The 26257-nt window shown below is 35.0% G+C and overlaps 1 protein-coding gene and 1 pseudogene across 2 annotated transcripts in view; one reads left to right on the forward strand and one right to left on the reverse strand.

The window, feature by feature from the left end:
* VMP1 (vacuole membrane protein 1) overlaps positions 1-26257 on the forward strand; it is a 130278-nt gene that overhangs the window by 78225 nt on the left and 25796 nt on the right. For both annotated transcript variants that reach the window (XM_067714536.1, XM_067714538.1), the window contains exon 8: positions 23075-23155. In XM_067714536.1, coding sequence (XP_067570637.1) covers positions 23075-23155 — 81 coding nt within the window. The remainder of the gene's footprint in view (positions 1-23074; positions 23156-26257) is intronic.
* Positions 2234-3084, reverse strand: LOC137212531 (small ribosomal subunit protein eS1-like; annotated as a pseudogene).

A 26257-nucleotide genomic window follows, 5' to 3' on the forward strand; every position in this document is an offset into this window, starting at 1 on the left:
TCAAATATTTTCCACATCTTTGGTTTTTTTAGTAATTTTGTGACTACAAAGTATGTTTATTGTATAAAATGTTGAAACCACAGAAAAAAACCCTTTCGTCTAATTGGTTCGTTTACCCATTTTTTTATATTTAGTGTATTTTTCATTTTCTTCTTGATTGACATTTTTAAGGGGATTCCTTTTGTCATGTACTGCCAGTAATTTTTCCATATTGTTCACTGTGTGTTTTACTATGTTTTGCTTTTTGGATAAAGAAGTTCACATTTTTGTCTTTATTCCAATATCTTAGATGTTTCCTTTTGGAGTCGTGCCTAAAATTATCTTCCTGAACCCTTATGATTATGTAGTAGATATTCTGCTGCATTTCCTTTTAGTATTTTTATGGTTTTATTCTTTTACCTTTAAATCTTTTATCTGTTAAAATATTTTTACCAATCATATAATGTAGGAATCTAAGTTTCTCTTTTTCAGGTCATTACCTATTTGTGTATTGTTCTAACACTATTTTTCCAGTGATTTTAACATGTTAGTTTTCTCTTAGGTTTTTTTTTTTTTTTTTTTTGCGGGACGCGGGCCTCTCACTGTTGTGGCCTCTCCCGTTGCGGAGCACAGGCTCCGGACGCGCAGGCTCAGCGGCCATGGCTCACGGGCCCAGCCTCTCCACGGCATGTGGGATCCTCCCGGACCGGGGCACAAACCCACGTCCCCTGCATCGGCAGGCGGACTCTCAACCACTGTGCCACCAGGGAAGCCCTTTTCTTAGGTTTTATTGTTATAAGGTGGATATTATATTTTTGTAAATAGTTATTAATGGTATATAAAAAGATACTAGGTTTTTATTTGGTAATCTATAAGTTTCCTGACATCTTTTTAGTTATAGCTTATTGATTGTGGTTGTGATTTTAAAGTTTTTATAGTAATCAGTTTCATAAAGATCCAAAAGTTTATGTGACGTTGGTGCTGGAATTTCCTCATAGATGCATGTATTTTGTAAAACCCCCAGTTTGACAAGAGCAATAAAAAAGTTGGATCAGCTGTAGCTAAAATAGCAAATTAAGTAAAATGAAATGGGGTGGGAAATGTGTTTTTTATTCTTGAAGGTAAAGGCCTTTGGTAGAATAAATTTATCAGCAGGAAGAGTGAAAAAAACCTTGGCTCTCGTTGCTTTACCGTGTGCTCTCCAACTAGGTTAAAGGGTGTATATGCTTTTACTAGGAAACTGTTTCTAGGTAACAATTTTAAAGCTAAGTATTTACTTAAATTCCAGTTTTGACTGATGGTTGGATTTTGTTCTGTAGGTATTTGGGAGAGAAAATAAGATTATTAATGCATTTATTTGAATTATGATTCTTTATGGTACCTACTTTATCTTTGTGACTACAGTATTGAGATTGGGCAGTATTTTTCCACTAAGCTGACTTCCTTTTGCTCTTGGCTTTCTATCATGTTTTTACTAGATGTCTGTGGGAGGTAGACATGAATGAATGTAGCTTCCTATGACCTTGAACAATTCTAGCATCATTTATAAGAGTTACATCTAGAGAGCTGTTATGTGCTTTGTGGACTGTTTCATGCAAGGTTTAATTATTCCCCTTATGATCTTTTTCTTCTTTGTTCCTGATTTCTGTTAATGATATCACTGTCCTCATAATCACTTGGAGTCAAAATTTGAATCATCTGACTCCCTCCTCACTTCGCATATCCAGTCATTCTTCAGGCCTGTTGATTCTACCTCCACGGTATCTTCAAATTCATCCTCTCTTTTCCCTTCCCACTGCTGGTTCATGCCTTTATCACTTCTCCACTGAACATTTATAGTGACTTCCTGATAGGTCTCCTCTTTACTAGCCTTTTTTCCCCCAATCTATTTCCACAGAAAGCAACAAAAAACAATTTTCTGAAAAATACCTCTGGTCATGGAACTTTGCTGCTCAAAAATCTTCCCAGTCCCTGGAAATTGTCTCTTGCTGTATCTTTCCTGTGTCACTTATCACTTTCTACCTTCTTTTAGAACTGTCTGTGGGCTTTTCTCTTCTTACCCAGGAGTTTGTAAGCTCCTTGAGAGGAGGCCACAAAAATATTTGTATTTTTGGCTGCGCCTGCATGGTCTTGCACATACTACTCATGCAGTAGATACTTTGAATGAACTAAGAAATATCAGTTAAGAGAGAAAATGTACCATTACATGAAACATGTTCACTTAATATTCAGTCTTTTTTATTAACATCACAAATAAGATTTTTTATTTGTCACCCTCACAAGTCTGAATTTTAAACAGTTTTTTGGACTGGTGGCTCATATCCATCAGCTTGTTCAAGTTTAGCACCTGTCTCATCCCCAGTAGCTTTTCCAGAACTACTGCCTTCATCATGAAACATGAGTTTTCCCATTTCAAACTTGGGGTTTACTTTTCTAACAGAGACATCATAGAGCAGATAAATAGGTTGGCAAGCCTTTTCCATGTCTTTTCCAATGCTGTCTAGAATCAGTTTTTTGACAATTTCCTTCAAGTCATCTTCTGGTTTTGGCAGACCTGTTGGTGCTAACAATGAGGTTTTCTGAATCTGATTGTTGCATTTTTTAGTAAAAACAGCACTGGATAGACGAAGTTAATAATCATCAGTAGACTTGACATCAACATGAGCTTCAGTCATGGGCTGCCATTTTTTGACCGTGGAACACATTTTGTCATAAGCAAGATCCATGCCACGGAGATTAGACAGTTTTTGCCCTGAACATCCTCAGTAATTAGCTTGAATTTTCTAAATGCAACTTCATCATTCTGCAGATCAGCAAAGCTCACTTCAAAACATGACCCTTGAGGCCATCCAATGTGATTTTGGTTCCTTGAGTTTTTGTGACCAGTTTTTCCTGTATTTTTATATTGAACATACCTGGTGCTTTCACATCATACCGATCTTTCTTAGAAAATGGATCAACCACTTTCCCCTAGGCTCCCTTTTTGCTGCCTTTTGTAAGGTGCTTATTCTTGCAGACTGCCGTGTTGCTGCTCAGCCAAAAGGGAATATTCAGTCTTACTCCACTGCAAAAGAAAATATAAAATACGGTGAACACAGAAATCATCTTACATAAAAAAGGTTGAACTGTTTTGCATCTTTGAGTTTAATAATCATCTGATTGTAAAGCACTACAGAATTTACAGAATCTTTCATTCAAAAATAAATCATCTGAGAGCAAGGGTTGAAGATAATATAGTAGACATCATTAAGTTAAATGACTTATAATTTTGAATTCACATTAAGTAAAATAGTGCTTGTAAAGTTCTATACTTTAGAAAAAAATAAAGGTTATTGTGGTGACTTGTTTATTCTATAAGCTGTATAACCAAAGAAAAAGGTAAATTAAAGACATGAGGAATAAAAGAGTTTGAAAAAATAAAGTAACTTATTTGCTTGATGTACCCTAAAAGATTAGGGCAGCCACTGTTATTGAAGTAATGGGGAACGGGAGCATGGGTGGTTGTATTTTTGTGTTTAAAACTTACACAATAGGGTAGGAATATTGTACATATTTACTTAGAAGAATATGGTTTGAATAAGTTTGCTTTCCTAAACGACATCTGTCCAAGTGACCTAGCTGGTTGGATTCTTTTTCATAAAATATTAGGTTGCTGACTGTGAAAGTTATTATCACTATAGAAAATTGAGAATTAAGTTAGAAATAAGAAATTTAAATTTCTTAGAACTTATCTTTTAAAATAATACAGTCTTTTCCTCCATATTTATAGTGGTTAGCTTTTCTTTCTGTTGGGTATAATTCATGAGTCTGTACACCACCTTAGATTAACTAGTTCCTCAAAGGCTGTTTTATAATTTCTGGATTTAATTTTATTTTAAGGGAACGTTTCTTAGCTTCTGTTTAGGACAGCAGTATTTAAATTAATTAATACTTGCCACTTACACTTAGTCTGATTTATTGAAACTAAGTCCCCAAGTTAAGTTTAAATACTAATATCTTTTACTAGCTTGTATTAAATATATTTAAGGCTGAAAATACCTTTTTGGGGGGGTTTAATAGGATCCATTTCCTATTCAGAAATTTCAAGTTATTTACATTATTTTATTAGTGAAAACACATAAGTGATGAACCAAAAAGAGTTCATCAGTTGTAATATAGTTTTTTTTTTAGAATACTGAGTAATATCTTTTTTTAATTGAAATATAGTTGATTTACAGTGTTTCAGGTGTACAGCAAAGTGATTCAGTTATATGTGTATATATATATTCTTTTTCAGATTCTGTTCCATTGTAGGTCATTACAAGATATTGAATATAGTGTAGTTCTCATTCTTATGGCTAGTGCATTTTCTTTGTATGCAGAATAGATTACCCAGTGAACATCCCCCGAAGTACAAGGTGATAATTAAAGGGGTTTTTGGGGGGGGGGTTTTGGCATTCTTTTGATAATGATAGAATATATGTTTGATCATTTGAGTTTAAAGACAATGGGAAAGCATTTAATAATGATTATTTATACATTCGCTGAAGTGCTTTAACCTTCCTTTGATGCTATTTTTTGTTAAGCACATTTTCCTATGAAGTGTTTGTAGTTGCACACACCATGTCAGTGCCTGCTGGTTGTTCCTCCTGTGAAGTATCTGTTCTTTTATATACAGAGATTTATGAAAGAGTTCATGGTGTGGATGATCAGAAACCCAACAGGACTCATTTTCATATAATTTAGTGCCAGTTGAACACTCTGGGTGCTGGTTGTTGCTGGGACCTGTTTTTGACTCTGTTGAACCTTTACTGGCTGTGGTTTGTCTGGCCATCACATGACTTCTCTGAAAATTCCCCCTCCCCTTCATTTCCAGTAAACTGTTTGAGTAGGAGTGAGTCAGAGTGAAACCAGCTTCCCTGTAACCACAGGGCTTGTTAAAGAATTTGTCAACGTGGACTCTAGAGGGTTTGCATTAAGCTTTGCAGTAACTGCTATGGTTTGTGTTGCGTCAGGAGTTCCACAGAAAAGCTTCCTGTTCTCAAGATCTCTTGCTTGTTTGCAAAGGGTTAAACTGATCAACTTTACCATAATGAACATTAGAGACACATGTTAAACACATTTATTTATCACTTAAAGGCTGTTTCAAAGCTACCAAGGCTTATTGTAGTTTCTCTTTTCAGAATCACCCAACCACACCCAACAACGTTAAGTTTTTGAAAAGGCAGGCCTGCTAGATCTTCTTTCAGAGCTGGCTCATAATTTTACCACAAAGTACCATCGAGATTAAGCAATTTTAAGTGTCTCTTTTGAAGGATTCTGTTGCAAGATATTGCGACTACTAGCACAGTTAGCTTTTTGTACACAAAGGTCACTTACTTGCATTTGGTTCAACAAGAAAAGGTAGCACTTAAAATAGTTCTGTAGTTGTAGTTTCTAAGCACACTTAGCATGAATTATGATGGAATTCTTAATACCTCATTTTATTTGCTTTCTCAGGAAGATTTCACTTTATTTTGAATTCTTCTCTTGCCCCTCCACTCCCAGACTTTTAATCTTTCTTCGTTTTCTGACTCTTCTCATTTTCTTTAACCCATTCTTATAGTAGTATTAACAGGAAAGAGAGTCGTAATTTGATTCAAACTGCCAAATAAGTGGCCACTGGGAAACTTGTCTGCTCATCGTGCACTCCTGAACCCGTTTATTTTTACACGTTCGTTTCTGTATTTAACCATGTCATCTTGGCCAGACTTTTATTTTAAAAATAAATTTAAAGATTACATTTAAACTTAACCTCCTAAAAATCATTTTTATTCTGCTTACCTTTTTTGTAACAAAATAAATTTAGGGAAAAGAACATGGTAGAAAATTTTGAGCTAATTATTCCTCACAAGAAAGAATACTACAGAATAATGGAAGTTTAAAATTGTTTATATTCTAACAATGTTCACGAGCTCTCAGTGATCAAATTAAAATAGAAGAGAAACACTAGTTTTGATGAAGAAGCATTCTAATTGAAATTAGATGATTTAAAAATGAAAATAAGAGGTTAATACAGTCATTTACAAAGCGCAATAAGTAATAAATGTTTAAGATTTTTCTTGTTAGTTTGCTTTAGACATTGGAGAAAAATATAGTTTTGTTTTATGTCTGCTTCGTTCTTCTCATTTGCACACCTGTTTACAGCTATGGGGTGGAGGGGATAAGCATTAGACAGGCATTAGGTTACCGTTGTTAAACTAATTTAAAGATTTTACTCAGGTTTGTGTTTCAAACACCTTTTGTAAAATGCCTTTAGAAAGGCCCCTTTCATTGAAACTTAGACCAACAGACTGTATGTATGCTATGCTTTTGCTCGAGTTTGCAAATCAGTAACACACTAAATACACATCCACCCTCTGTTGTAACTGCTGAATGCTCCTAGGGATCCTGGCCTGAGATCAGAGTTAGTGCAAGACATTGACAGCAGAGTAACTATTATGCTCATTTCCTATTACAAAAGGTGTTTTTGTTTCTAATTCGTCAAGGTTCTTGGTTTGTCGTAACAGATAGGCAGTTCTTTCTTGCTGAGTATTTAAGAAAATTTCTCTTGGTAGAGTGTTCTTCCCATTTTCCTGTCTTGGGCCTCACCATGTAATAAACATGACTAGCGTGCTTTTAAACTAAAGGGCTATGTAGAGACACCAGGAAGTAGGCATGGTAATTAATACAGTGCTCCCCTCAAAAGTAGGCATGTAGTCTAGACTTCCTTATGCACTTTCCCTGATAAGGGTCTGCATCCATTAATTTATCAAAACTTGTAAAAATTTATTTTTACTACTTCTTGAGGTAAAGACTTCAGTAAGTTCATAGGCTGTTATTTAAAGCCATGCTTCCATTTGTTTGTTTTAAATTTGCCTCTTTCACGTTATAAAGGGCGCTACCCTCATTCTAGTATTGTAAGATTTTTTTAAACACTTTTCCTTTCCTCTTTCCATAACTTTATAGATTTTAATCAGTTACCTTTTCAGCCTTTCTAAAAAAATAATCATTTACTTTTTATATCTAATAACCCCAAACTCTTTGATCATTTTAATTCGTGCTCCCCCCATGGATCTTTATCTAATCCTTTTACATTTTTTTCTGACATGAAGTTGTCAGAACTGCATATGATTTTTCAGGGACAACTACACTACTGTACTTGTGTTTTTTCAGATTTCTACAACCACAGTCCTCTTTGGCAATGCATTTTGCTGATGTTTTTAATAAATTGTTTACTTCATGTTTACTTCAATAAACTGTTTACTTGGGAGACCACTCCCAGTTCCCTTTCCTTTGTTCATAACTGGAAACTTTTATAACCCATCACTTTATCTATCTATCTATCTATATCTATCTATCTATATATATATATATTTTTTTTTTTTTTTAGCCACGTTGCATGGCTTGCAGGATCTTAGCTCCCTGACCAGGAATCGAACCCAGGTTCTCAGCAGTGAAAGCAGTGTCCTAATCACTGGACTGCCAGGGAATTCCCCATCATTTTACATTTAAATAATTTTTCCCTAAATGTGTTATCTTACTGTTATCCACTTTGAAACTTACCTTCCACGTTTCCTTTTTCTCTCTCAAGTTTACATGATCTTTAAATATATTGCCATGATTTTGACACTTTATAATTTTAATTTCAGCTGTAGGTTTAGAACTTAAACTCTGTTCCTTTTTTCAGGACCATTTATAAACTTGTTAAGTGGGATGAATGGGTCTATCTTAGGAAAGAATCCCACTATTTACATTTCTCATCATAGAGATGATCCCATTTATCTTTATCCTTTGTTTTCGGTCTGTTAAGTTTCCTGTCCCTGACAATTTTGTAAATTCTGTACTGACCTAGTTTTCATAGCTTTGCATGTCTGAGTTCATCTCAACCATTTTTACTTTTTCCCCCCTTTTTTTCATTCACAGTATTATTGTTTTTACGTACACAGTAGATTGTGATATGCTTTTTGTTTAAATTCCAGTTTTAATCTGGAAATAAAAGTTATTCATTAGTTACTTACAACCAAAATACAATCAATTATAAATGCTAAAAATGAAGGGTGATTTTTTTTCCCCCCTAGCATCAACTAAGATTTGGTAAATAGCCTTTCTGGTGAGACATGAGACGATCACATGAGGAGATATTGGCTTCAGACAGGAAAAAAGAGAGAAGAAAAGAAAAATGCATTACTTGTGTAATGTGTCATTTCTAATAAATCTTGCATACTCAGACATTTTCCCTGAGTGTCTAGAGCGCTGTTGTTCTTCTTGGGCTACAGTGTTCGTTGTTATTTCAAGTAGAGGCCAGGCAGGCACTGATAGGAATGGATGCCGGCCTGCCTGCCTTCCTAAGAATTACCATATGGTTTCTTTTCAACAGAAAGCTAAGCAGGGATAGAGGGAGGAAAAGGAAGCAGCAGATACTGGCTGGTTTTACTGCTGGTAGCTTGGACTGTGAAAAGGAGGAAAAAACTCTGTGTAGTTATCTGGAACTTCCAAAAATACTGCTCTGCTTTTTATCTGAAAATGTTAGCAAATGCTGATGGTCAGACCCTGAGAAAGTCTCCTGAAACATTATTTCTTCCATCTCTTCTTTGCTCCTAGACTACCCAAGAGATATTTTATGTCTAATAGATGATTTGTGAGTTTTACGGTTAGTAATCATGGTGAGGTGACCATTACAGATGTAAATAACTAAAGAATTTCCTCTTATTTCCTGGAGACAAGAATATGTTGATTAAGAACTAGCATTCATGTGTAGTAATCTCATCCACCCTTACCCTCTTGTCATGGAGTATTTGGTAAACTACTTGGTTGCACTGCAAGGCAGATTTGATAAATTTTCAATTCTTAATGCATTTCCTTCCTTTCCTCCTTCCTGCTTTATAGCCCTCTTCCTTCCTTGATATTAACATGTTGCTCTTCTCTTTTTGAAATTAGAAACAAAACAAAACAAAAGCCTCTTATCCCCTCAACTTGTGATGTTGCCCTAGAACCGAGCTCACATAGTGTCTAAAAATTCTGACAAGGTATTTTATTTCATTGGTTCCCAGGGTTTCTTTCTTGATAGTAATGTCAAGTAATATCCGTCTAAACAATTTTGTCCCATAATCAGTTTTGTCTCTTAATTATCATGGTGACAGATATTATTATTATCATCATTTTGCAGAAAAGATGAAGAAACTGTGGCTCAGGGAAGTTTGAAAACAACAAGTTGGTGCTCTATCGTTTGATGTTGCAGTAAATCTGTAGAACTGGTGTTCTTATATTGTTTCTCTTTTTCATGCTTTCCTTTTCATTTTTTCAGTTTCCGTTTCAAACTCAGTAGGTTTCCTGAGTCATCTCTTTCCCCATCTCTACCAATTGCAACCCACCCACCATCCCCATATACACACTAGATTATTTATTTATCTCTCAAGAGAAAAAACTTGCTGGAACAGTCTTCCTCTACATTCTTAGCCTGGCTTATTCCCTCACCTCCTTTAGGTTTTTAATCAAATGTTACCTTTTCTGTCAGGCCTTCTCCAACCATCATATTTAAAATTACAACTTGCCTGCCACCCCATTTTGTAGTTTTTGTCTCCTCCCATTAAACTGTAAGCTCCATGAGGATCCAGATTATCAGTTTGATTCAGTGTTGTATCCGTTACTCCTGTAATAGCATTTGGCATTGTAGTAAACACTTGCTAAACGTTTATAGAATTAATGGTCAAACCACAATGTCCTCATCTTTATATTCTTTATTACCATGCATGCATATACCATATATATATGGTAGTTACCAGCTTTTTTGGGTTGAATTTAATTGCTTTTAAATAAGAATTTTGGCTCTAATTTTGTCTTCTAAAATTCTGTATGGGTAAAAACTATATGTAGTTTTCCCAAAACTCAGCACTTAAAGCTTTTCTTTTCCTCCTCTTTTCATGGTTGAATTTATTCAGTCTTCATATGTTTGAGTTATCAAAGCTACTAATTACCACAGACAGACTCATTAGAACCATCTGTAGGAAAGTAAAAAGATTTAGATTTTTTTTCAATTGAGATTTATTATCAACTGGCAACATGGAAACAATATTAAGAGTAATTTATGTTACAACCACTTTTGAAAAGTGTTTGGCACTGTCTACATAAACATACCCTACGATCTAGCAGTTCCATTTTGTAGATTTATACCTAGAAGAAAGATGCTCCAGAAGACTTGACAAGAGTAGTCATAGCAGCATTATTTGTAATAACCCCAAACTAGAAACAACCCTAATGTCCACCAACAGTAGAATAAATAAATTGTGGTATATTCATACAAAGGCAGCAAATTGATTATTGCCACGTGCAACAGCAGGAGTGAATCACATGGACATAATGTTGACCTACAGAAGCCAGAAATAAAAGAGGACCTACTGTATAATTCCATTTATATAAAGTTCAAAAATAGGCAAGCTACATTTATAGGAATAGAAGTCAATGATAGTGGTTATTTTGGGAGAAGAAGTAATTACTAGTAGTGCCACCAGTGGGGTTTCTGGAGTTCTGGTAATGTTCTGTATCTGGATCTTGGTGGTAGTTACATGGGTGTGTTCATTGTAAAATTTCACCAAGATGTATATTTTAGATTTATGTACATTACTGTGTATCTGCTGTACAGCTAAAAAAAAAATAGTTTTACCACCCTCCCACCAAAGTAAATTTGGTAATAAATATACGAGTACATGTAGAAATTCATTTAATTATATAGCTGATATAGCTGATATCTTTCTATTTTAGGCACAACTCTCTGAAATGTGTGTCACTCATGGACCTTTATTTTTTACTATACCCCATGTTACAGACTACATTGATTGTACTTAGGGCCTATGCGTGTGTAACTGAAATAATGTTTTGTGAAACAGTATTTACTTGTATCACATGTACTGATCTCACATTTTTATTCTGTTCATTAAAAAGATGCTATTTGTGACCAACTAAATTTTCACAATATGCAGTCTAATAAAACCATACTAAATAATAGAAATGTATAAATATGAACAGGAGCAAAATCTGAATTTTCAGATTTCTAGATGGATCAGGTTTTTAGTACGTATTAAATTTAGCTAGTTGCCAAAACAAATGGTTCTTACTATTTCAAAAAATACACAGATCTTCTTTGTGTTCATTTTTAGACATGACTTCATAGATTTTGATTAATGTGTGATTTGATTTTTATATGTATATGTTTTATGTGTAATCCCCCCTTTTTCAAAGGGGAAAAGATGGTGTTTATGTTCTTCAATTTTATTTTTAATGTGTCAGAGAGAAGGAAACCATATCCCATTTTTAGATAATGACAAAAGCAAGCAATAGATAATTCTAGCTAGAAAATCCAATACTGTTTTATAATCATTATTTTTAACTTCCTAAAAAGTAGTGTATCGGATGGGATATGAAGACAATAAAACAAATGTTTACTCGTTACACATTGGAGTACACAGATTTCTCGTATTTGTTATTTACAGTTTTGATTTTTGCCCCATCTGTGAACCATCTAAGGAACCATTAGTTCCTTATTGTTTTTTTTCCTTCTTTTTAACTGCTGAATCCTTATTTTTCTTAATTGAGATAAATTGACATCTAACATTGTATTAGTTTTAGATGTACAACATAATGATTTGATGTATGTATATACTGCAAAATTATTACCACAATAAGTTTAGTTAACATCCATCACCACATATTGGTACAAATTTTTTTCTTGTGATGAGAACTTTTAAGATCTCTCATAACTTTCAAATATACAGTACAGTCCTGTTAATCAGAATCACCATGCTGTACATTACATCCCCAGAACTTATTTATCTTTTAACTGGAAGTTTGTATCTTTTGACCACCTATGCCCGTATCACCCATCCTCCATCCATCTGCCTCTGGCAGTCACCAACCTGGTTTTCTGTATGTATGATCTCAGGGTTTTTTTTTTAGATTGCACATATAAAGTGAGATCATATAGTATTTGTCTTTCTCTGACTTATTTGACTTAACATAATGCCGTCGAAATCTATCCATGTTGTTGCAGATGGCAAGATTTCCTTCTTTTTTATGACTGAATAATATTACAATGTGTGTCTTTCTATCTTTATGTATATATCCCACATTTTCTTTATTCATCATCAATAGACACTTAGGTTCTTTCCATGTCTTGGCTATTGTAAGTAATAATATTTCAATAAACCTGGGCGGGGGGTGTTGCAGATATTTTTTCAAGATAGTGATTTCATTTCTTTTGGACCAAAACCCAGAAGTGAAATTGTTGGGTCATATGGTAGTTCTAATTTTAATTTTTCGAGTACCCTTCATACTGGCTGTACCCATTCCCACCAACAGTGCACGTCTTTTTCTCCTCAGCTTTGCCAACATTTGTTATCTCTCTTTTTATTTTATTTTATTTTATTTTATTTTATTTTATTTTATTTTATTTTATTTATTTATTTATTTATTTTTTGCGGTACGCGGGCCTCTCACTGCTGTGGCCTCTCCCGTTGCAAAGCACAGGCTCCAGACGCGCAGGCTCAGCGGCCATGGCTCACGGGCCCAGCCGCTCCGCGGCATGTGGGGTCCTCCCGGACCGGGGCACGAACCCGTGTCCCCTGCATCGGCAGGCGGACTCTCAACCACTGTGCCACCAGGGAAGCCCTTTTTTTAGTTTTTCATGTTTATTTATTTTTGGCTGCGTCACATCTTAATTGCGGCACACAAGATCTTTCATTGCGGTGCACGGGCTCTTCGTTGCGGTGTGCGGGCTTTTCTCTAGTTGCGGCATGCAGGCTCCACAGTGCATGGCTTTGTAGTTGCCGCACGCGGACTTAGTTGCCCCGCGGCATGTGGGATATTAGTTCCCTGACCAGGGATTGAACCCGCGTCCCCTGCATTGAAAGGTGGAATCTTAACCACTGGACCACCAGGGAAATCCGAACACTTGTTATCGCTTGTCTGTTCTATGATAGCCATTCTAATAGTTGTGAGGTGATATCTCATTATGGTTTTGATTTCCCTGATGATTAGTGTTGTTGAGCACCTTTTCATGTACCTGTTTGCCATATGTGCATCTTTTTGGAAAAATATCTGTTCATATCCTCTACCTATTTTTTAATCAGATTTTCTTCTATTGAATTGTGTGAGTTCCCTATTTATTTTGGATATTAACCCCTTGTTAGATACATGGTTTGCAAAAATTTTCTTCCAGTTGTTATGTTGCGTTTTCATGTTGTTGATGGTTTCCTTTGCTGTACAAAGCTTTTTAATTTGATGTAATCCTACTTGTTTATTTTTGGTTTTGTTGCCTTTGCTTTGGTGTCATATCCAAAAATCATTGCTAAGACCAAAGTCAAGGGGCTTACCCCCTATGTTTTCTTCTAGGAGTTTTATGGTTTCAGATCATATGTTCTAGTGTTTAATCCATCTTGAATTGATTTTTGTGTGTGGTGTAAGATAGGGGTCCAGTTTGATTCTTTTGCATGTGGCTATCTAATTTTTTTCATCACTGTTTATTGAAGAGACTATTCTTTCCCCATTGTATATATATATATATATATTTTTGGCGGTACACGGGCCTCTCACTGCTGTGGCCTCTCCCATTGCAGAGCACAGGCTCCAGACATGCAGGCCCAGCAGCCTAGCCGCTCCACGGCATGTGGGATCCTCCCGGACCGGGGCACAAACCCATGTCCCCTGCATTGGCAGGCGGACTCTCAACCACTGGGCCACCAGGGAAGCCCCACCCCATTGTATATTCTTGGCTCCTTTGTCATAAATTAATATTTCATATATGTGAGGGTTTATTTCTGGGCTCTCTATTCTTTTCCATTGATCTGTGTGTCAGTTTTTAAGCCAGTATCATACAGTTTTGATTACTGTAGCTTTATAATACAGTTTGGAATCAGAAAACATGATGGCCCCAGCTTTGTTCATCTTTACTAAGAGTGCTTTGGCTATTCTGGGTCTTCTGTCATTCTATACAGATTTGGGGATTGTTTGTTCTATTTCTGTGACAAATGCCATTGGAATTTTGTTTGAGATTGCATTGAATCTGTAGATTGTTTTGAGTAGTATGGACACTCTAACAATATTCTTCCAACCCATGAGCATATAATGTCTTTCCATTTATTTGTGTCTTCTTCAATTTCTTTCCTCAGTGTCTTATAGCTTTCAGTGTGCAGGTTTTTTATCTCCTTGGTTAAATGTATTCCCAGGTATTTTATTCTTTTTTGGTGCAATTGTAAATGCAAATGTTTTCTTAATTTCTCTTTCTGATAGTTCATTATTAGTGTATAGAAACACAATAGACTTTTTTTTGGCTGCATTGGGTCTTTTTTTTGCAGCACACGGGCTTTCTCTCTAGTTGTGGCGAGCAGGGGCTACTCTTTGTTGTGGTGTGCGGGCTTTTCATTGTGGTGGCTTCTCTTTGTTGCAGAGCATGGGCTCTAGGCATGTGGGTTTCCATAGCTGTGGCACGCGGGCTCTAGAGCACAGGCTCAGTAGTTGTGGCGCACAGGCTTAGTTGCTCTGCAGCATGTGGGATCTTTCCGGAGCAGGGCTCAAACCCATGTCCCCTGTATTGGCAGGCGGATTCTTAACCACTGCGCCACCAGGGAAGTCCCCACAATAGATTTTTGTATATTGATTTTTTATTCTCCAACTTGACTGAATTAGTTGATTAGTTCTAATAGTTTTCTGGTGGAGTTTTTAGGATTTTCTGTATATAACATCAGGTCATCTGCCAACAGAGAGGGTTTTACTTTTTCATTTCCCATTTGAATAAAAATGATAAGAGAGTAAGCATCCTGTCTTCTTCTTAATCTTAGAGGAAAAGCTTTCAGTTTTTCACAAGACTATGATATTAGCTGTGGGTTTGTCATATATGGCCTAATTCCCTCTGGACCCACTTTGTTGAGAATTTGTATGATGATTTTTCCTTTTTTTTTTGAGGATTTTTGCATCTGTGTTCATCAGGGATATTGGCCAATAATTTTCTTTACTTGTAGTGTCCTTGTCTGGTTTTGGTTTTGGGGTAATGCTGGCCTCTTAAAATGAATTTGCAAGTGATCCCTCCTCTTCAGTTTTTTGGAAGAGTTTGAGAAGAGTGGTGTTAGTTCTTTAAATATATGGTGGAATTCAGTAGTGAAACCATGTGTTCCTGGACTTTGTTGGGAGATTTTTGATTACTAATTCAATCTCCTTACTAGTAGTTAGTCTGTTCAGATTTCTTATTTCTTCATGATTCAGTGTTGGTAGGTTGTAGGTTTCTAGAAATGTATACATTTCTCTAGGTTGTTCAATTTTTCAGCATGTCATTGTTCATAATAGACTCTTATGAATCTTTGTAGTTATATGGTGTCAGTTGTCATATCTCCTCTTTCATTTTTTACTTTATTTATTTAAGCCCCCTTTTTTCTTGGTGAGTCTAGCTAAAGTTTTGTCTAATTTATCTTCTCCAAAAATCATCTTAGTTTCATTGACTTCTTCTATTGTTTTTCTAGTCTATTTCATTTATTTCCACTATGATCTTTGTTATTTCCTTCCTTCCACTAACTTTGGGCTTAGTTTGTGCTTTGTGTTCTAGTTCCTTGAGGTATAAAGCTAGGTTGTTTGAGATCTTCTTCTTAATGTATGCATTTATCACTATGAATATCCCTCTTAGAACTGCTTTTGCTGCATCCCTTAAGCTTTCCTATTTTGTGTTTCCAATTTCATTTGTCTCAAGATATTTTTTTAATTTCACTTTTGAGTTCCTTGACCCATTGGTCGTTCAATAGCATGTTGTTAAATCTTCACACATTTGTGAATTTTCCAATTTTCTTCTTGAAATTGATTTTTAGTTTTATACCACTGTGGCCAGAAGAGATACTTGATATGATTTCAGTCTTCTTAAATTTATTAATACTTGTCTTATGTTCTAATAAATGATCTATCCTGGATAATGTTCCATGTGTGCTAAAGAAGAATGTATATTCTGATGCTTTTGGGTGGCATGTTCTGTAAATGTCTGTTAAGTCCCACTAGTCTTATGTGTCATTTAAGTCCAATGTTTCCTTATTGATTTTCAGTCTGGTTGATCTATCCATCGGTAAAAGTGGAGTATTGTATTGAAGTCTCCTACTGTTATTGTATTGCTGTCTATTTCTCCTTTTAGATATGTTAATATTACTTTCTTAAAAAAAATATTACTTTCTTATTTTGGTATCTCTTAGTCCACTATAATCTTGTGGGTCTCATGGACACAAGTCCTGTTGACTTTCAAATCTAGATGTTTTGGGGGCCTGTCTATCAGGTGGAAGTCTTAAAAGTTGGGTCATCAGGTGTGGGTTTGTGGGGAGCCAAGCGTTTTGCTCTACAGGAAGAAGATGGGAGTTGTGAGTTCAGAGTGTTCATGGGAGAAGGTGAGTTCAAGAGCTTCTTCCTCTGTTGGCATCCTGAATGAGAACTGTCTAATCTCTTATTAAAAGTTCTAAATCTGTAAATTATTTCTAGAATAAAATTGCTTTCCTGAAATGTGTTTATATGATGTATTCTATTTGCTCTATTATAGAATTCTACCCTAATTTCCAATTTAAATAGGAATTCCAGGGATCATCTCTGATTTAATAATGTAAAAGCTATAAATTGGATATTGAAACTTTCATTTTCAAAAGTAGTTGCACCACTCTGTTCTGATCACTTTTTTTGGTAAATGTATGTGTATTTTGTAATCCAGCATCCTGTAGGTACTGAATTAAAAATTTATAATTAGTTTCTATTGTCACAATCACTTTACTTCGTCAAATTAATATCCCTACTTTATCTTGTAATTCTAGAGTTTGTTTCTTAGCAATCTTCATCTTACAAGTTTGTGTGAGTCCATTATAATTCAAAAAAAGAACAGGGACTTCCCTGGCAGTCCAGTAGTTAAGACTTCGCCTTCCAATGCAGGGGGTGCAGGTTTGATCCCTGATTGGGAAGCTAAGATCCCACGTGGCTCATGTCCAAAAAAGCCAAAAACAGAGAACAGCAGCAATGTTGCAACAAATTCAACAAAGACTTCCAAAAAAATGGTCAACATCAAAAAAACCTTAAAAAAAAAAAAAAAAAGAATAGATGATATGTGACTCTTTTGAAATTATACTACATTTAAAGGAGACCTCAAATATGCAATATTAAAAACATCAGTTACATTAATGATATTGTTGAGGATGTCAACACTAAAGTAAACTATTTTGTTCACTTTGAATTTAATAAATTAATGCTCTATATCTTTCTGTGAAAATAGCTCATAAAGAGTCCTGATAACAGGTAGGAAATTGCAGTTAGGAAACATTTTATTCTGTTTTGTTTTGTTTTGTTTGCGGTACGCGGGCCTCTCACTGTTGTGGCTTCTCCTGTTGCAGAGCACAGGCTCTGGACGTGCAGGCTCAGCGGCCATTGCTCACAGGCCCAGCCGCTCCGCGGCATGTGGGATCTTCCCAGACCGGGGCATGAACCCGTGTCCCCTGCGTCGGCAGGCGAACTCTCAACCACTGTGCTACCAGGGAAGCCCTTTATTCTGTTTTTAAGAGGAGAAAGATTTAAAAATTATGAGTTATGTTTCATTGTAGTTTCTGTGAAGATAATAATTAATCGTACCCATTAACTGTGTTCTTTACCATGTGTAAAATATTAGTCATTGTAGAAAATACTTAATTACATGGTTATTAGGATCTTAACAAGTTAATATTTCAAACTGATTGTCCATGATGCTGAAACAGCTTACAACATTAAGTCATCATTACTATTTAGCTCCATTTCTGGTTAATAGAGAATAATATGACACAACATATTTGACTGGGACACAGGAATTAACAAGTCATTTTTAGATGCCAAAAGAACTTCACAAATACAGTAGATATTAACACAAATTCCTCTTATACACAAGAAATTATTGAAACAGTTGCTCTGTGGTTTTTAGTATTGACCCTGCAGCCACTTCAGTGTCAAACCCAAGAAGAGCAATAGCTCAGCAGAAGTTTTAACATAGGGAATTCCCTGGTGGTCCATTGGTTAGGATTCCAGGCTTTCAGTGCCAGGGGCCCAGGTTCAATCCCTAGTCGGGGAACTAAGATACCGCAAGCCACATGGCACAGCCAAAAAAAATAAAAATAAGATAAAATCCTTTAAAATATATATATATTTTAAAGAAAAGAAGTTTTAACATATAACATGTTAAGAAGGCAGTTAATTTATAAAACTGCTGACCAGTTACCTCACACTGATGGTGATAGTTCAGCTCAAACTAACATAAGGTATTAACCGAATACATACTTACCTCCAGTAATAATTCATTCATTTTACATGTTTAGGGATTATCTGTTGCTTTGAAAGAAATCTTGGAATTTAATGTGATCCCTTATCATGAAAATGAAAAGATTTTCTGTTACCATTTGAAGATAAACATTATTTTATATATTTAGATCTAAGTTGACTTCTTCAGTTCAAAAATTAGTATTTTGCAAGCTAATTATTATAATTAGCTGTACAGTTTCTCTTTTCTTAATCTTAAATATATTTCTTAGGAAGACGAAATGTGAAACAAAAGTAGTGCAGGAATATTCATACTTGAAGGCATTGTCTGTTTTTCTTTATTAATCCTTGAAATCTCAGTAGTAAGGACTTATTGTAACTTTTCTTCATCTGCCTTCTGTAGTCATTGGAGAAATGTTCCTGGTGTATCTCATTCTTACTTTCAGAAGCACGATTGGTTACGTACATAATCACTATCAGTAGGAGTGGGAAAGATAATTTTATTTACTTGTATTTTGTTTATTTACTTTTAAAAAGTAGAAAATGATATATGATTACTAGTTGTAAATGCATGCTGCTTATTTAGATAGAGCTAGAGGATGAAACCCCTCTCAGGCACTTAAAATTGTGAAATACTTGAGCGTTGTGAAATGTGAATCCAGCGAAATGAAACTATTAAAAGGAATTTGGTTTTAGTTGTACAGATTTTTTTTTAATGAAGAATGACAATTGAGGAAGTAAGTAATCAGATTGAACTTGCTACACAGTTCCCACAAACGCAAAAAAAGAAAACGATTAAAATGAAATATTAATTTGATATTTAACTTGAATTTTGAATCTCACATATTAATTTGTTAAACTTTTCCTTTAAATTATTGTTGTTTATTATTATTGGCGCACAGTTTTTCTTGGCTAGTTTATTTTATCTGATGGCCTAAAAAGAATAGCAAATTTTGTTTGAAATTGTTCTTTTTAAACTTTAGTAAAAGAAGGGTTTTTTTCCTGTTTTTGTGTGCGTGTGTGTGTGTGTGTGTGAGAGAGAGAGAGAGTTGTGTTTATTGTCTAATATTATACCTATAGTACATTTTTCTCTCTTTACTTTAAAAGCAAACACAAACAGAAGTATTTTAATGCATAGAAAATGTTAGCTTTACATCATTAGAAAGCTGTCAAATAAATGCAAATAATGAGGAAGTACTGAAGTTGTTTAAAAATAACTTCTAAAATTGCAGAGCAACAAACAAGGAACATATAATTACCTTTAAGATGTAGAACATTTTAGACAATTAAAAAATGATGTTTTTAATAAATGTTAACAAAGCCTTTAAACCCATATCAGTAAGTTTTGAATATGACTTTAAATGTGAAATAAGTTTAAAATAAAAACAACAAAATATAGTTGTGTTTATGAAATCTAAACATGAGTTAATTTACCACTGTAAAGTATTTCAGATTTGGTGCAAATACTAGTGTAATGCTGCCTTGAGTTTGTTTTCATTACTCCGGCAAGGAAAAACATCAAGAAAATTCTTCCTCGAGCTGCATACTCAGCTTCTGTTGGTTTCTTGTGATGAAAGCAACTGTGCAGACTTATTAGCTTAATTTAAATAAACTTTTATGAATTATTAATATATAAATGTAATTTTAATTCCAAGAATATTGTGAAAGACCTGGAAAATAAATTATAGGAAGTGAAAGTAGCATGGTCATGGTGTGTATGTGTGTGTGTGTGTGTGTGTGTGTGTGTGTGTAACACATAGTAAGATTTATGAAATCCATTTTTATTAGATGACTTTCAGACTTTTTAAAAAGTAAAACTCCCCATTAAAAAGGCACTTAACTTATTTTCCTTGTAAAATATGCCAGCTAAAAATTAATTAAAAACAAAAGAGTAAAGGGAACTTTCTATTATACTTATTTGGGTAGAGTAACGCTTTTCCTTCAAACAAAGATTCTTGAAGCACCGTTAAGGATAATTGATGATGGGCACCCAGGCATCCGAAAGAACAAGGAGTTTATTTTCATTTTTTTCTTGTCTAATTTCTGTTAAGTAAAGAGATTCTGCCAAGGGATAAAATAGTTCCTTACTTTCAGGATGTTTTAAAAAATATGATTCCTTGAACTTCTCTAGGCTTAAATATTTTTGTTAGTTTGTATGTTAGCTGATCTGCATAATGTTAAACATTTTTTCCTTTATATAAGCCAATTAGTATAATCATACCTCTTTTTCAATTTAAATGTATGGGTGTATGTATCTCTATAATAGAAAAATACCATCAGTTTAAAATGATGACACTATCGTAGTCACTTGGTTGAAATAAATATAAGAATCTAAAGCCTTGAAATTAAGATAAAGGAAAACAGGATAGCATACCTTTTATATACAACACCTTGTTGATCTTGTCTACACTATTTTATGCAAAAAACTAATTTTTTGTAATTTTATATACTGAAGACTGCATAAATGCTGCGATAGAAAAATGTTCCCACATTAGTCTGACTTGGCAAATAGGTTTATAAAAAGTTTTGTTGTCTTTAAAATAAAATTTGTATAGTTTTTGTTTTGTTTTACTTTTTCTTCACAATTGAGTACCATCTTTCACTAAAGTAGATCTGCTATGAAGATATCAAGGGCTGTGAAGGAAGGCGTTTTCCTGAATTTATATTTTTAACTCTTGGGCTATATTAATTAAAATTTCATAACTAATTTATAATATAATAGTATTAGTTGGTATTTTTAAAACTCAAAACATTTCTATTCATTATGGCCAGTTTTTATTTAGTGCTCTGATGAATTACAAATTTAGTAATTTGTGACTTATGTAAATTATTCAAGGCAATTGGATGTATAGTTTTAAATAAGTTATATAGGAAAACTGATTTCATTATATATTCCTAACCAGTTTTTAAATCAATAAAATCAGTATTTCACTCTTAATGCAGTCAATGTTAATTTAAGAAAAAAATTAAATCTTCAGTTAGAAATATGAAAAAAAATAGAGAACCTTTTGCAGCAATAATTTAGTTGTTTAAAAATATTAAATCTGATATATTTTATTTACTAGACGAGTAAGCCTAATCCCAAAAAGAAAAATTCTGTCTTTGAAAATACATTGCAAAATTACAAAATTGCATTGTAGAATTTAGTTAATGATTAACTTTGATAGCCTATATGTTTGAACTTGAAAGTATTTGTATTAACTGTTAATATCTGTTAATATCTCTTTTTTTAATTTATTTTATTTGTTTATTTTTGGCTGTGCTGGGCCTTCGTTGCTGCTCACGGGCTTTCTCTAGTTGTGGTGAGCGGGGGCTACTCTTTGTGGCGGTGCATGGGCCTCTCATCGCAGTGGCCTCTCTTGTTGCTGAACACAGGCTCTAGGCACGTGGGCTTCAGTAGTTATGGCACACAGGCTCAGTAGTTGTGGCTCTTGGGCTCTAGAGCGCAGGCTCAGTAGTCGTGGCGCACGGGCCTAGTTGCTCCCCTGCATGTGGGATCCTCCCAGACAAGGGCTCGAACCCGTGTCCCCTGCATTGACAGGCGGACTCCTAACCATTGTGCCACCAGGGAAGCCCTGTTAATATCTTTTCAAATATATATTATTGGTTTAATTCCTTTGACTTTCTCACCATCCTCAGCAAGTAAGTAGGTGGAAGGTCTTTTTTTTTTTTAATTTCAGTCTTCACTGTTGTACTTTGATACAGCTGTTCAACATAATATTATGGGTTAAAGTGGTTTTGTCTGTTTGTTTTTTGAATCTACAACTTCTGTTGTGGATTAGGGAAGTGCTTTCAACCCTCTTCCTGGTCTATGAAGGAACCTTCTATCACTTATATTATGACCATTCTATAAGATTGTTGACTATTAGAGTATGTTGAGCTAAAGAGAGAGGAGTGTTCTATGACGTGAACACTTCTAAAAAGACATTCACACATTAGGTAATATCTTTTAATTGTATCAGTTATTTTCATTGAAATTTTGATTGGAGTATATACCATTTCAAAACCAGAAAACAGGTAAAGTCAAATTTCAGACTGGTACTTTTAAGAAAAAATATATGTAATTACAGCACCCTCATGCTAGAAAAGAAAATCGTGGAAATAAATTGGCCAGTCAAATGCATGTTTCAGCCTGGGAGGTAGAAGAGTGAAATAAAAAGAGCAGTGATTTTAGAGCCTGAAGTATCTACTCTGCCTACACCCGAGAATTATTGAAAGGCTCCAATAAAATGTTTGTGAAAACCGTTTTATATAACTAGCACAAACTGTGTAAATGTAGGATGTTCTTTGTTTTGTGGGGTAATGAATGGTTAGTTATTGCCACATAACTGTTTTTTTTCCATCTTTTGGCCAATGATCAGTAGAGGTGTCTTCATTGGCTATCTTGAAAAATCCTGTGGTTTCCTACCCTGATATTAATGAGGGAGTAAGTCTGATGAGTTAATTAAAGGAAAGAGAAAGAGATATGTGGTAGACTAGCATTTCCAAAAGAATGGGTTGGTTCATGGTTGGTTTATAACATTTTGTTCATCCCTAGCTAATCCAGAGAGAACCCAAAAAATAAAGTAACAGTGTTTTGGCTTATTCTTGAAATGTGATAAAAGTTTATCTTTAAGGATGTGTAGTTAATGTTTTATCAAGATTTTATTTGCATGTTTTTCAGTGCACCCTGCTGTGATTTTTTTTAAATCATTCATCTTATTAAATGAATCAATGATTTCAGATTATGAGACATTTGATATTATAAACTCTGTAAAGAGCCATCTTTCTTTCTTCCTTCTACTTTTCATTAATGTTTTGATATCCTCCTTTTATACAGGACTTCGCCTCCCGGGCTAAACTGGCAGTTCAAAACCTAGTACAGAAGGTTGGATTTTTTGGAATTTTGGCCTGTGCTTCGGTAAGTGAATTGTATTTAAATAGTAGATTTAATGAAGAGTGGCCCCTGCTTGCCACAACTAGAGAAAGCCCTCACACAGAAACGAAGACCCAACACAGCAAAAATTAATTAATTAATTAATAAACTCCTACCCCCAACATCTTCTTTAAAAAAAAAAATAGTAGATTTATATTTCGATCCAATTTGTTTTTAAAAGTACATGACTGGGGCTTCCCTTGGTGGCGCAGTGGTTGAGAGTCTGCCTGGCGATGCAGGGGACGCGGGTTCATTCCCCGGTCCAGGAAGATCCCACATGCCGCGGAGCGGCTAAGCCCGTGAGCCATGGCCGCTGAGAATGTGCCTCTGGAGCCTGTGGTCCGCAGCGGGAGAGGCCACAACAGTGAGAGTCCCGCATACCGCAAAAAAAAAAAAAAAAAAAAAGTACATGACTGAATGAAAAAATAATTATCACTTTTAACAGGTATATAATGTTATTAATCATTCACCTTACTGATCAAATGAGCTATTTTCTGTTGGATAGGTTTCTATGTTGTTTATTGACTTTCAAGCATTTTATCATACCATGATGACTTCAGACCTAAATGGCTTGATTCAGTAAGAAAAAAGAGACAAAATCCATCTTTCTCATGAAGAATATATAATGAAGTGCATTTAAGCAAATAACAATGACTTCATTCTTTCCAGAGTTACAGATAGGTAGTCTTTTTCCAAAGCTTCAGGCATTAGTTATAAGGAAGAATTCATATAAAACCTCCTTAAGTGACTTTAACACCTAGCTAGGTAATTGAAACATCTGTGGCAAGGTTAAGGACATCTTTGGCTACAGTGAATTAAGAAGCTATTTGTGTCAAAAACTTAATTAGGACTTCCCTGGTGGCGTGGTGGTTAGGAATCTGCCTGCCAATGCAGGGGACACAGGTTCAAACCCTAGTCCGGGAAGATCCCACATGCCTCAGAGCAACTAAGCCCATGCACTGCAACTACTGAGCCTGCACTCTAGAGCCCACGAGCCACGACTACTGACCCACGTGCCACAACTACTGAAGCCCGCGTGCCTAGAGCCCATGCTTCACAACAAGAGAAGCCACAACGAGAATCCCACGCACCACAACAAAGAGTGGCCCCTGCTCTCCGCAACTAGAGAAAGCCTGTATACAGCGATGAAGACCCAGCACAGCCAAAAATAAAAATAAAATTTAAAAAAAGAAAAAAGAAGTTACTAACTGTATATAAAAAAATAACTCTATAAAAAAATAACTCAATGTCTCAAATTGCAGATTTATGAAATTGACATTCCTTGATGAGTTGGTATTTATCCTGGTCCTTTTCTAATATAATAGATACAGTTACATTTGAAATGGGGTGTTTTGGTCAAAGTTTTCTTTGGTAGTCTGTACACAATTCTTGGTAGTTCAGTGGTAGATTTGACCAGAATAACTAGATGTATCTAGTTGATATGATAAAAGCTTCAATTATAAGTAAAATTCAGAAAATTATTGTCTACTGACCCACAGTTACTTTATCCATTATGTATTAGAACTTGAATATATCCTTGAGTACCCCTTTCCTCACCTTAGCAAAGTAAATGGCCAAAAAGGGAAGACATTTGGTGCCAAAATTTCTAATGTGATATCAACATTCTAGAGATATTCTAAACTATACATGTGCCTCAATTACTATCTTTTGACCCTGGCTATACTAGAAATTTTTGTAATCTAACTTTTCTTTTCAGTGTAGAAGCTCTTTATCACAATATTGATCTCAACTATTTGAGCAATGTGTAGGTATGTTGTAGTGTGACGTAGTGGGATGAGAATTGGTTTTGGAGTCAGGCTTACTTGGGTTCCTAAACCAGGTTTGCCTCTTAGCTATGTAGTCTCAGTGTCAATTTACTCTCCTTGAGCCCTAGTTTTCTAATGTTTAAAATGGGGCAATAGGGACTTCCCTGGTGGTCCACTGTGTAAGACTCCGCACTCCCAATGCAGGGGGCCCGGGTTCGATCCCTGGTCGGGGAACTAGATCCTGCATGTATGCCGCAACTAAAGATCCTGCATGCCACAATGAAGATCCCACGTGCCGCAACTAAGACCCAGTGCAGCCTAAATAAATAAATAATTTTTTTTTTTTTTTTTTAATGAGTTAGTAAGACACTCATTACAAAGGTTGATGTGAGGATTTAAGATAATATATATGAACTAACACAGTGCCTGGAAGGTGAAGTAAGACAGAGCTCAACCATTTTTTATTGTTATTCATCAGCTTTGTATCAACCCCTGACTGCTTGGATGAAGAAGTGAAAGCTGTATTCCCTTTCCTCAAGGATTCTGAAGTCTAGTGAGGGAGACAGTTTAAATACAATAATAAGTGAAAGGTGCTGTGGAAGCCCAGCAGAATAGGATTAAGCTGAGAGGACTAAAGAACGATAATGTCCTTAGTTTAGAAGCTAAGAGAACAGTGGGAGAGCCATGTTGCCTGGGTTGAAATCCTGAAATCATGCTCTGCTGCCATTAATACTGGACAAATTGCTTAATCTGTCTGTCTCACTTTTCCTATAAAATGGATGTAATATCATATAGCATTGTTTTGGGAATTAAGTGAGTTGATGATGTAGAAACCTTAGAAAAGTACCTAACAACTCAATAAAAGTTAGCTTTCATTATTCCTGGGGAAAATACAAGAACCTTTGATTTATTAAAGCAAAAAATATTTATTCTTTGGCACTCATCTATGCCTGTGTCTTCCCTGCTAAAATTCCACTTTCTATACTAGCCAATCTTCCTTTTTTTTTTTTTTTTTTTTTTTTTTTTAGCCAATCTTCTTTATATTTGACTAGGAATAGTCAATAGCCAACATAAATTAATAGATCGATTTGACCCTCTAAGAACTTTTTACTAGGAAATTGTTAATACTTATATTAAAGTATTAAAAGTATGTGTACTTGATTTAAGGTAAGAAGGTAAGTAGAGGGTAAGGTAGGAAGAAGTTCGTTTTTGATAAATTTATTTATTTATTTTATTTATATTTGGCTGCATTGGGTCTCTGTTGCTGTGCACGGGCTTTCCCTAATTGAGGCAAGTGGGGGCTACTCTTCATTGTGGTGCG

This window comes from Pseudorca crassidens, chromosome 19, assembly GCF_039906515.1.
Source record: "Pseudorca crassidens isolate mPseCra1 chromosome 19, mPseCra1.hap1, whole genome shotgun sequence".
Lineage (NCBI taxonomy): Eukaryota > Metazoa > Chordata > Mammalia > Artiodactyla > Delphinidae > Pseudorca > Pseudorca crassidens.